Genomic DNA, 13,385 nt, shown 5'->3' on the forward strand with positions numbered 1-13,385 from the left:
TAATTCTGGGGAGGAAAAATATATTTTACACATATAGTCTACTTGTGCTTTTTGGCTTACCAGGCCTGTTTTGAGCTTTTGTATTTTATAGAATGGAGCAACAGACTGAACTGAGAATAACATATTCTCTTTCCCCCCTCTCTATCCTTATTTTAATGCTGAAGTAATTCACTTTTCTTCCTCCTCTGTTTGAGAATTTTCTCTCTCCTCTCCTAACCCCTGTTTTTTCCTCTCTCCAGGAACAGCCAGAAGGAATGACCCTTGTAAAAGAGGAAGGGGACAAAGATGAAAGCAAACAGGAGCCTGAAGTGGTCTACGAGACAAACTGCCATTGGGAAGGCTGTTCCCGGGAGTTTGACACACAGGAACAGCTAGTGCATGTAAGTTAATAGTATTCAGGAACTGGGTTTTAAAACTACGTGACCTTTTTCATGGGGGTCAGGGTCTCTGACCCTGTGCTGAGTCAAGTTTCTTAGCTAACAGCATTGCAAACTGGAGAGGGGTTTATGAGTTTCTGAGAATAAAGAAAACTGTGAGCCACAGTGTTTGACCTGTTCAGTCAGCTAAAGCTTAGTGTAAAATTCAATAAAGTCTTCAATAGAGATTGTAATGGCTCTGATCCTGTAAGCCAGCAAACGGTATTTTGAGTTAGAGACTTTGATAGTTATTGAGTAATAGTAAGCTGGACATGAATTATTATTAACCTTTACCCAAGTTTGATTTTTTTCCCAAAGAGACTGTAACTGTAGAAATGGGAGAGGGGAGGGATTCTTCCCCTTCCCTAAGGATTTGCAGGGTTTTTTATGTATCAATTTATTATTGCATGTAAACTGAAGTGGATTATTTGGCAAGAAACATGGAGACAGAGTTATTTTAGTCCATTTAGCAAAAGCAAACCATATAGTATTATTTATGCTACACCAAACATTAGTTGTATCTGTCTTGTTTTGTCTTCATGTTTGTCACCTCCCCAAAATAAATTATTTTTACTATTTGGTATAATGGTAAGATAGACAACGAACCATCAAAATGTATCCTAGCAAGTACAATCTCCCCCTATTTCCAGCTCCTTAGCTAGCAGCACCTCTCTTAATTACATGAATCATAGGACTAATATAAATACTCTGAAACAAAAAGGAATTCCTTGTATCCAGATTAGAAAAGATCATCTTCAGGAAATGATCCATGCATCAGAATCATATTTTTTGTAGAAAATACCTTCCTGGGGATCCTGTAAAATCTGTTGTGTAATCTTGCCAATCTTACTGAAATAGCTTGTTGAAAAAGGTACTTCCCCCCAGTTATTTGTAAAACTTAACTCTATCTAAGTTATATACACACACACACACACACACGTATATAAATATAATTTATATATATATACAAAATTATAAACACCATGCACAAAATCCTCAGCTATGGTAAACTGATGCTGCAAAATTGACTTCAGTAAAGCAATGCCAGCTTGCACTTGCTGGAGTGTGAGAGCCTGGTGGTGTTGGCAATTCTTCTTCAAGGTGTATTTTTAATTTCTTGTTATTATTTTTATTATAATTAAATAGCAGTAGTAACTAATAATAAATGAAAGAATATCACAAACTGAAATTTTATGATACACTAAAAATTCTAATGCAACATTTTATGTAAAATCTGTGGACAATTTTTGCACCAAATGTAACCTAACATTTTAATAGGCCAAAATGAAATGTAAGGAGAGAGTCTTTTAATGTCATAATATCTTTTGGGGAAGAAGAGCCATATGACCGGCTGCTGCAAAGGGTTGGACACATTTAAAAGATCAAGTGTCAGTCTTGCAATTGATTCCATGCAAACAGACCGATTAACATCATCTAGGAATCTGCACAGGCAATCTTTATATCTGCTAATAACTGTAAAACTGAAGCTTTACAATGCCTGGAAAACCTTTCTCAATATTCGAAAATGATCACAATGATGAATAATTTACACCAAAATAAAAGAAGTAAAAGAGAAATTCAGAATAAAGGTGCCTTTGGTAATGAAAAAAAGGAAGAGAATTTTTTGAAGTTTCAGATATAAAATTTAATTGAATTCCACTGTGCCTGTTAGCTAATGTTTTATAGTTTTAGGTGAATTAAATTTATGATGTGATAGTTCTTTTTTTTTTTTTAAGAACGTTTGTTGTTTCTGGTATGATTTTTGTAGAGGATCTGACTGTATTGTAAGAGTCAACAGCAAGACTCCTCTGAAAAAAGCATACTTCATATATTTTTGTATGATGGCAGCATCTGAAATGGGTTTCTCTAGCAATAAAAACAGGCAGATGAAAAATGATTCTATGATACAAGGAGTTCTTTTTGGCAAAGGTCAAGATTCAGATGTGTTATGATGCCATTTAAGATTACAAGGAGCAAGTCCTGACTTGAGATCCTGAAGACAATAAAATCATCATCATCATCATCATCATCATCGCAACCATCACATTTAAGTAGCACAAATCAAACTGCAAGAGTCAGCATGACTCAGTGATGGGGTCCTAGTTTGTGATTTCTTTTGCTGCTCTGACAGAGGCCTGCTGTGTGGACTTGAGCAAGTTATTTCTGTCCAGAATTGCAAAGGGGTTTAGACATTGAACTCTGTTTGAAAGTCTGGCCCTTCGCCCCTGTCTGCCTCTCACATTTTGTCTGCCCTTCATCGTCACAGGCCTCTGATGTATACCTGCAGCAACTAGGAGAATGAAGTCTGAATCTCGGTAGGGCTTCACAAGAGAGCTGTCCTGATTTTGTTTAGGTGTGTGATTCTGAAAGAAAGTGTTAAGTCCTTACGTAGCAGTTTGGCCTTTTGAAAATTTCCCCACTGATGCAGCTCATGTATGACTCATACCCAAATACTGGTGGGTAATCGTAGTAGATACAGATTGCCGTAACTACACTTACCTCAGTGACTTTGCATTGAATGTGTTTCTGACTTGGTCTGTGCGTGCGTGCACCCGTATTAGGCAGAGAGAGAATATGTGTCTCAGTGTTGTGAGTAGATCCATTACTGTGTAATATTTGCACTGCAATAGCAGTTGGAGGCCCAGTCAAGCCCAGAATCCCACAGTGCTGGATGCTGCTCAGCCTTGCAGAGTGTGTGTCTGCATCAGGCCACTCACTGCTGTCTGGAGGTACCTGAGCTAGCTTGTACGCAAGAAGTCATGCCGCTGGGATGGTGCTGTGCTTCCCAACCAGCTCGGGGCTCTGCAGGATAATAGATATCAACCTTCAGATCTTGCTGCAGAGCTCTGCTGTGTTGCCCCTCTGGCGCTGGGCCCTGCAGCTCTGTGGGTGATCCCTGACCCTCTGCCAGCACCAGCAGAACGGATTGGAGGCTTCAATCACTCCAGCCAAATTTGAAGGGGGTGGTTGAAGTAAGATGCTGGACTGTGACCCAGGACAGCAGAAGTATAGATAACCATCCTATTTTGTTGACCCCCACTCCAGGATAGTAATCTCCAAGGCAGGGGCAACTGGCGTAGATAGAGGCAATAAAGGCTTAAATTGCCCTACCTAGACTCATTCAGATAATGTCTCACAAGGTCCCTGTGTTCCCTTACACTTAGCAGGGCTAATTAGCATGAGCAGAGAGCTGTAGTCATGTGTTCAGAAGCGGGGCAGGTATCTCTATATGGCAGTACATCACAGCGTATACACATACCTGCTTGCCCACACTAAGGGTAGTAAGTGAACTATGTAGTGAACTAAGAATCAGCTATGTAGATCTTCGCAAAGGATTGCAAGAAACTCCTTCCGTATCACCCACTTCATTGCATATGTGACATGTAGCATATATTCAATAGAAAGGAAAATGCATTTGTATATTTGACTTGGAAATAATTGGAATATCCCTGCACCTGTACAACTATAGCTTTCCAGACCAATTCCCTGGACTTTGGAAGTTCAGCTGGGAAGAGGAAAATCTGTAAAATGCAGAATTTCAAAAGAAGACCTTAAATGCATTCCTGTACGTCCTGATAAGGCTGAATCTTTCAGAATCTATGCAAGCTAGTAGTAAAACTCAAAATGGCATATTTTCCCCCTTTTTCAGGGGAATAAAGCTATTGTTTATAGCCATGCATGTTAGTAAGGTATCAGACCTAAAACCTCTGTTGGCATAGAACAGACTATTATTCAAATCTTGTATCACAAACCACTGGAATTTTAGAGGAACTGTAGTGTTTAGGGAAAAGCTGGAAGTGTTTTTCTAGCTGTTAGTTTTGTGGTGAGCTCTTAAAAGGCTAGGTACATAAGTGCAAATTCCAGTCTAGCCAGGCAGACTGGAGCTCGGGAGAATTTTTCCACAATGCATACAGTTCACATGTTAGATACAATTACTCTTGTCATGTATGGGTGTTTGTCCACAAACACAGATGCATGTGTTTGGATAGAGGTAGATGTGAATTTGCTTATGTATGTTCCAGTCCCTCTCTCACATGAGGATAGCTTTATTATCTTTCAGTGCATAATGGGATCTGATTTACTCTGAAATCAACAGTAAGCAAATTAGATTCTAGGACTGTTTGCATTAAATAGCTGTGTGTGATATAGCATATATGAAAGGGTAAATTCAGACATGTCTGTGTCTGAATATATGGTATAGTTTTACAGCAGAAATCGAAGTCTTTGGCACAATACTTAATATTTGATGGTATTTTTCTGCTTCACTTTCCATGGCTAAGTGCTGCTGTTACTAGTGCAAAATGTGGGTGCGAGCGAAAGTGTGTTTAGGTCCCAAGAGACAATGTTTTCTGTCTGAATTTATGAACAGAACCTGGGCTATTTTGAATAAATAACTAAAAAGCTACATAAAAGAATCGTCATTGACCCACCCAAAAGGGTTTAACACTGCAATGATTTTGGTGCGGAAGCTCTTATTTTCAAGTGATATGTGCCACTTAGAATTCAGCATGGTTAAATTTTCATGATACATACACCAAGAGGAAAGGCGTTAAACCATTCAGATGCTCTACCTTATTTATAGCTCCTATCCATCCTTTTTTCCCTCTCCTACAGTTAATAGAAAGATTCATGATTCTTCATGGTTGTCTATCTAGTGTCTGACAGTACCGACTGCCCTGCTAAAGCAAGTCACTATCTATAATTGATATCCTTCTATGGAATAGGGTACCAGCTGTAATTGAAGGGTTTTGCTGAAAGCTCTTAAATCCTGACAAGTTCTGCCCTTGTTCTGGTTCAGTCGCTGAGCTGCACTGCTGGAATTCCAGGGTTATTTGAACTTGGTGCAAAAGGGATGCGTGTGTTTCACATTAGCAAATCACAAAGTTGGAGAGCAGCATTAGAGCCACTGCTGTGTTCGCCTGCYAGGTAGTCTTATTTATACCACATTGCACTCCCGAAAAGATTACTTACATTACTGTTTGAACATGTGTGTTATAGATTTCTTTCTTTCCCTTCTTCTTATTTAAAAAAAGGAAAAAAATCATATTTATTTTAGAGCCTCAGTTTGCTGCTGGGGTCTTTATCATTCAGCTGTTTAATTAATTTCTCTGCCCAGTGAGATATTATAATTGGGCTTAGCTGAGCTCAAGTTTGTTTTAAATATGTAATAAATGCACTTGAGCACCTAGAAGCTAATAAGATATTGTATATTTTTATAAATCTGCTTTTTGTTGCTGTTTGTCATTTTTTTTCCTCCAGAAATCAGTTTAAGAATAAAATATTGCAAAAGGGTTATACACTAAAGATAAAAGTTTGTTTAAGAAAATTATCCTTCAAGGAAATGACTGACGTTATTGTTAAATATTAATACAATGGCAATCATAAAAATGCAGTAATGCCTATTTCTCATCCCCCTTGCTGTGTAGCCTTGATGATAATTATTTTTATTCAAAAACATGCTTGAAGAACTGTAGAGCTATCTTTCGTTAGTGTTTTCTCCTTAATTGTACAGCAATAAAAATTCTCTCATTGTTACATTTCGTTGGTTAGATGAGATCAAAAAGCCCTAAACTGACAGTGATGTCTTACATTCAGAATTTCATTTGCTGATGTTTTCCTGTCTATTTTAAAAAGCCACCTTGTCTGAAGAGTTCCCACAACAATATTCAGGGGCATAACACCGTGCTCTGTTACTGCATGCAAGCCAAAAGGAAAGTTCCTTGTGTTTCTCTGGTACCCTTATATTCACCAGGACCAGTCGCTGTTTGGCTGTTAATAATCATAAGGTACTAACAATACTCAGAAGAATCAGTACATAAAGTTCCCTTAGTTGAGTTTTGAAGGTTTTTGCCCTCCGCTGTCACAACTGACAGAAGTTGGCCAGTTATCCATGATGACCCACAGAAAATCCAGGCTGTTTGGAGGCTACTTCAGATCAGGTTTTGCAGTGTCAGTAGTGATTTGGGGTGCCTTAATCAACGCTTGAAACACTTAAGAATGTGTCTGATCTGCAGGTGAAGAGCACATCCTCTCCCTGAAGGACTAAACCCCTTCAGAGTGGATCATCTTAGACACGCAGGAATTGAGGCACCCCAAATCAATAGACTTTTGAAAGTCTTTTACTCCCTCTGCTGCCACACTGTCTTTGGTCTATGGTTTCTACCTCAGCTCCTCTCCAATAGGATGTGGCAGGTAAGAAGTGGAGAGAGCTTCATCTCTCTACTTTAAAAGGCATCTAATTGCTTTAGGGGATAAGCCGCTCTTTTAGATCAGAGCCATTCCCATGAATAACAGTTGCAGTGGCAAAGCTGTAAATGGGTGTGTGAGTCAGGTGTTGTGTACCGCTTGGTCTGCTGGAAGAAAAACTGTCCAGTGACCAAACCAGCCTGAGCTGACAAAGATGGTAGGGTGCTAGTCATGTCAGTGTGCCTAAGGATCTGTGCCTAAGAGTAAGTACGCAATTACAAACAGCCGTCCAAAAAGGCAGCTTATCCTCTGTGCATTAGTGGTTTCTTTTCTCTCAGAGCTGGAGGTGTGCTTGCAACTGTTTGTGACACAGATGAAGTCCCAGCTACATGAAACAAGGCCCTTCACAGTCCCAAAGGGGTGTAATTATACATCCCAGTTTGTATGTGTGTGTAATACATGCAGGGATTTATTTATTTTTTTATTCTTATTTGCAAAAGCTGTTTTCAGTGCATTTTCATTATGATTTTATTTGATTCTAGTGCAGTAGCAGAGAGAGGCTTCAGCCCATTTGGAGGCTTATTGTGCGTGGCAATGACAGCCAGTGCCCTGAAATGTTCAGAAATGTTTCCTTTAAATTGAAAAGAGTAAGGAATAGATAAGAACATGAAACCCATTATAGTAATCATTTTTTTCCTGCCAAAAGGAGAGTGTTTTATGTACAACAGCAAAGGGGTTTTGTTCGTGGTTTTATCCTATTTATTTTATTTTATTTTTTACTCAGTGGAATCAGGACCCTAATCCAAATTTGCAGAAGCAATGATGTGTACAAAGAAATTGTTCTTCAAGTGATACAAACCCAGGGCTTGAGCTAAAGGTTGGGACAGCATGGGAAAGGCAGAGGGATGCTTTTAGAGGCAAGAGCAGTGGACAAGGTTTCTCAGTTCATACATCCCCTCAGTATATCTGATCTTGGTAGCCGTGAGGGAAGAGGGGGGAGGAGAGAAAGGGAGGGGAGATTATAGAGAGAAAGCAAATAATCATGGAAAACATCTGGCCAGAGGTTTTGAGTGGATGTTTAGTTTTTAGATTTTGAAATCTCTTTCTTGCTCCCTGGTTAAAGGCTGATTTGTAATTAAGACAACACCTTACTGTTCTGGATTTTTTGGAACAGACTACTAAACCCCTATTTTTTAAATGTGCCAGAATGGTAGCTTCATTTAGGGGCCGGCAATTCATTGCATGCCATATGAAAGCTAATATGCAGATCTGCGCCCCAAAGTGTGTATTCATTCTCTCTCTCTTTCCATATGGGTACCTAACACAGATGTGTTTTCATGCAAAAAGTCTTTAACCCCTATCAAAGGTAACCATGTAAGTGCTGTTGGGTTTTAAGGTCAAGTAACCGCAGACTGACCTCTCTGCTGTTCTTCTGCTCTTCTCCTGTGTGTGCTTCATGGGGTGTCAGCAGCCTTCGGGGTCTGGCCCAGCCCCTGTTTGCCTTCCTAACGCCTCTTTGCTCTGTGTCTGCCACGAGGATGCCTTCTGCATTCCTGCGGTATTTAGCGCCAGCCTTGCTGCCTCATGAAGAGATCTCATTCACTCTGGGCCTGACCTAAAGGCCAGCTGTGCTTTGGCTCAGGTCCTCTTAAGCACTCCACTACACAAGTGCATCAGCAGTTCCCCTACCTAGAATCTGGCTTTCAATGAATCACAGAAGCAAAAGGGAAAAAAATAAAGTGGGGAATTTTTTTTTATTGATAGCAAAACCTTTACAAAAAAATAAATCCACCCTAATCTGTGAAGTATTAAGAGGGGATTTGGAGAGCGAAATGTAATCATTTTTTATTTTAATTCCTCTGTAATTAGCATTTCTTTCACAGCATCAGGAAAACTTGTTAGTCTGCCGCTGCTATGGCTGCTGTTCATATGAGTTTGCAAAGTCATTGTCTCTGACTTGGTGGCCCTGAAAGAGATTGCTAAAGTATGAAATGTAGTTTAAATAGCACTTCTTTTTCACTGTTGTGGCTAGGGATAGTGCCCCTCCTACGCCCTGAGAAGTTACTCCAGCTATTTAGATTTGCATGACATGCATGACAATGAGCAGAGTTTGGCCTTTGTCTGTGCGTTTAATCACAAAGAGCTATTCAGGTGGTTTGTGGAAATATGTATTTATTTTAAGTGTTTATTTAGCTCTGCAGTTCCTAGTGAACTCCTCCAGGTTTTAGCTGTGTTTCTTAGGTGGCTTCCAGTTTTAAGAGGAAGTGTAAAATAAGAAGCTGCCAGCCAAATTCCAGGGGAGACTGTGCTGCCTGAACAACAAAGGCATAGACAAAAGTAATGCTGCAGACTGAGTTGGCTCTCCAGCTCCTGACTCTTGTTGGCATCTCTAGGAGAACAGAGAAAATGGAAGGCCCAACCTGCTGCTTTTGCTGCCTCAGGGCTGCAAGGACTTTCAGCACCGTCCAAAAGGCCAGGACGGAGCATATGCACCTGGACAAAGCTGGCATTTCCTTGTGGGTTTTCCTGCCGTACTGTGGCTGACTAAGTCATTTGCTGTTACACAGCCTGGCTTATTATGGTGAAGCAGTGGAAGGCCGTACCTCGAACTTTCTGGAGTCCCCTGTGCTGTGTGCTGTGTCTCTGCATTGCTTTTGTCTCCTCCAGGTGAACAGGGTTTTATCCACGGTGCAGCCCATCTTCAGTGTCTTTGTCACAAGTACCATCTTTTCCCCATTGACCACCCAAATTGTGCCTGAAAGGTTTGCCCATAGAAGCCTGATGCCTGGAAGAATATAAATCTATGAGTGAGGGCCCAGCTATTGCGTGTGCAAGTGCTTTTTCACAGACAGAAATGGCAGTTCTGCATGCATGAATGAAAGCAGGGATGGGTGAACTAAATATGGACTCAAGTGCAGTTTCTGCATTTGTTTTTGAGACCTGGGCTGTGGGGATTCATTTTTTCAGCCTCTTTTGTTTGTGTAACCTCTTAATAGAAGAAAGCAGCTGAGCCTTTTATATGGTTAAATTTAGTGTTTGCCAGTGCTCGAACTTTTGTGTGAGCGTGACTTTTCTTCAAGATGTTGGGTGCCTAATCTATAAAATGAATGGGTGGTGTTTTTGTCAGGAGTGGGTAGCTTTGGTGGCTTGCACTGTAGGTATAAGGTCTGTGTATACCATTCTTATGTGTATTGCAGGGCTGAGATGCTGCAGTTCTTCGTGAGATAAAATAGTCAAGCTGAAAATGAAACAAAGCTCTAWCTGTATCCCTTCTTGTGTTTAACAGAGATAAACTACAGTGGAGTCTCAGTGCTGCTCCGTTTGGCTTCTGGCAGCAGCTTTAATTGGTAAAATGCAGATTTTTTTTTTTTGATCAAGAGAGGATTATTCTTGTTATCAGTCTGGAGCATCTTATTTCAAGATGAAAAGGCTTCACTGAATTACAGATGCCAACATTTTTACAAAGCACTTTGGCGATTGACATCTCAAAGAGAAAGTATGATTTATTAGCCTATAATGGCTAACACTGAGCACTGGGCTAGGTCCCACTGATTTGTGAAATTGCTTAATATGAATTGCCTTTTTGTGTAATTCAAGCCCCAGGTTTTTCAAATAAACTTAGGATATAAAGTGTATGAAACATTAGATACCTGTACAGAGAGGAAGGGAATGGGGCTGGGTAACTAAAAGGGAAAGAAAGAAAGGGAAAGGAAGAGAGGAAGAGAGAGGGAGAAAGAAAGAAAAATACAAAGAGAGAAAGAGAAAGAAAGAAAAAGAAAGAAGAGACAAGGAAAGAAAAAGACAGGAAGAAAGAAAAAGAAAAAGCCCTACTTCTAAATCCGTCTTGGTGGTGCTTTTTTACAGTAGTTTGGTTGATATGTTGGCAGGGTAAAGATTAATAACAAGCCTTGTTGCTATCAGTACCTGCTTGTCGATTCTCTGTAACAGGGCTGTCTGTTCAGCATGGAAGTTATTGATTAAATAAAAATTGCTATTAGATTGTGATGTGATCCATAATCACAAACAATGGTGGACATTCCTCTTTCAGATCCGAAGCCATGCATCAAGTTTTTCCTTGCAGTAATTTATATTGTGCTGACACTTGTACCCATTAGGCTTTTATCGTCTCCTACATGTGTCAAGAAAGCACTAAAAGAAAGAACAGCAGCAGCACAGCGGCAGGTAGGGACTCACTAAATTTTCAAAGAAGCACAGCATGGCTAAGTCCATCTTTTCCTTGTGGTTAGCACCTTACCCCAGCAGTTATTTTTGCCAGCCAAGGGCTTGATCCAATACCCCCTGAATTCAGGGAGATTTTTCAGAGTGTTTTCAGTAAAAGCAAGATTTTGCTCCACAAGTATCCCTTAAATGCTCACTGTTTTTTTATTATTATTATTATTCTGTTATTCCCTTGGTACTGGTATTAGTTATGAGCCATTGGTAGGCCCTTCATGTCAGGATGATGTGGAGAGAGGATACAACCAGGGAGATAATTTTTTTTTTTTTTTTTTTTTTTTTTTTAATTCTGGAGGGTGATGGACAGGGTGGTTTCCCATACTGCTTTAGCTCTGATACTTCCTGATTTTATGAATCCAGGATTGGAGTGCTGTAGTTAAGACTGCCTTGGTTTAGGATAAGGTAATTAAAAAGATGATATCTGAATCTTCTCTTCACAGCACATGTGAGCATGGTACCAACGTTCTTCCTCTTGTGGGAGAATTTGTCTAAAAGTAAAGGAAACTTAGTCTAGATTTCTTCCAGAGTTTGGTTGTTTATAGGTGTTATGCCCACACATCTTCTCTGTCCTCTTGTCTCAGAAGATCTTAAAAAATATGTATGTCAAAGCTGATCAAGCCCACCTGGTCTGACTACTAGGGAGAGGCAGCGCAATAGCTCTTGATTGTTTTGCCGATTACCAGCACTAGGTGGGATTACTAGACGAGTTTTGTACTTCTATACAAGAGCTTAGAACATAGCAGCATGATACATTATGGGTACATGGTGATTTTTTTTTTGTTAGTGTAATTTTTCTTAAAGTCAATAGAATTAAGGGTTTATCCTTTAAACAGTTCTCACTGCTAATTAACATACTATGTATATTTCTGTATCTCAGTAGTGTTACGATACTCTTTGCATATCTTTCTTAAAACACTTCAAATATTACCACAGATAATCAAGAAAATCCTACCTGCAGTATTTGCACCACTTGCCACATTACACTCAGCTTAAAGAGTGTTTAACAATGAGCTTACTTCATTACGCAGGGCAAGTTTAAAGTTTTGAGACTTGGCCACTGTCATTTAAATCATTTCGCAAAAAAGGAGCGTGTGCCTTTCACACCTCCCTCCAGCGCAGCAGCTTTCTCTGCATGGATCAGAGCCAGGGGATTACCAGCCAGGAAATTAATTGCCAAGGGGATTCCGACACTTATGGTTAGTAAAAAAGCCTGAACAAAGAAGTGTGTTTTATATCACATTCTAAAGGCGCCATGCTCTAGCTCCAATAGTTTTTGGATGAGGGAGAGTTACAAAGATCCAGGCTTGTCACTGAGACTACCCTTTGCTTTCCTGCCACAGGCTTCTGGGATTGACAGCCAGCACAAGCCTGTCCGGTTCAGATGGTGCCACAGTGCTATAAAGGGGGAGAGATGAATCTTGGAGATAAACCAGACTATTTAGGATTATTTTTTAGTTACCAGAAGCACCTTTAACTTCACCGTGAGTAAATTAAAATTGGTGCATGGAGTGCAGGGCAGAAAGAAAATTGGTGTTGGCTCTTCCCTAACTGCGTTAGGTGATGCTCCCCTGTTCTACTAGACGATCTTACACAACTTTCGTTCCAATAGCCCAAACACACTGCTGTAGTCTAATTGCAAGGCAAGAATGTCTATGGCATATAAGAGAGAAAAGAAAATGTTATCCTATGGCAAGACAGAGATGAAAGAGGGTGTCTCTGCTGCCACTCCCTGGAGTATCAGGGGCAATGAATTTGTAACATGATAGAGACCTTAACTAATCCTGACTTCTGCTGGGATGTGGCTGGGGTGACCAAACCTAGCAAGGACATGAAGGATAAATTGTAAATGGACGTCCAGTAGAAAAAGCCGAGGGAGGTGTCTCAGAGGAGCAATAAATTGCTGCACATGCTGAAGCTTGTTAGCAATGCTTCTTAGAAATGTTTAAGAGGAAGGGCCTGAAATACCTTTTCCAGTTCAGTCATGATGTCATGACTGTAACATGGTGCTCTTTCGATCACCCTTTGATGTTATCTTAATTCCACCAGGATCTCCTCTGTGATGAAACAAACATTAAAACATACATCATCTAGCAAAGATTTCTGTAATGTTTTATCACTACATATATCTTTGTAGATTCTATGAGAAGTGTTGTGTGTTTTTAAGTCACTACCCTCATGGCTGTCTTATGTTCTTTGTGCATTTTATTGCAAAAAGTGGATCAGGTATTATCTCTAATTTACCTGCAGCTCTTGTAGATTATCTGTAAAGAGACAGTAAGTGCATTTYTTGAAAAAAATCCTGCTATTTAACAGTCTGTCTTTGCAGACAAAGCGTTGGTATTTTTAGTGTATGGGCAATTTGAATGTGTTCATGTAGTAAGCATCGGACTCTCTTTAAAAATTTAAAAAGACTTAGTGATCGACTTACACAGGAAAATCCATCTGAAGAGTAGCTTTTCTTTCATTTTAAGGAGATCAGTGTTAGATGTGCTGTAATCATTAAGAAAGTACTAAAAGCAGAAGAAAATGCATGACTGTACAGAATCT

At 39.9% G+C, this 13,385-nt stretch overlaps 1 protein-coding gene across 3 annotated transcripts in view; it reads left to right on the plus strand.

Moving 5' to 3' along the window:
- Nucleotides 1-13,385, plus strand: part of GLI3 (GLI family zinc finger 3) — a 198,394-nt gene that overhangs the window by 159,946 nt on the left and 25,063 nt on the right. For all 3 annotated transcript variants that reach the window (XM_026077484.1, XM_026077485.1, XM_026077486.1), the window contains one exon: nucleotides 240-380. In XM_026077484.1, the coding sequence (XP_025933269.1) occupies nucleotides 240-380 (141 nt within the window). The remainder of the gene's footprint in view (nucleotides 1-239; nucleotides 381-13,385) is intronic.

This window comes from Apteryx rowi, unplaced genomic scaffold (assembly GCF_003343035.1).
Source record: "Apteryx rowi isolate R43461 unplaced genomic scaffold, aptRow1 scaffold_454, whole genome shotgun sequence".
NCBI lineage: Eukaryota > Metazoa > Chordata > Aves > Apterygiformes > Apterygidae > Apteryx > Apteryx rowi.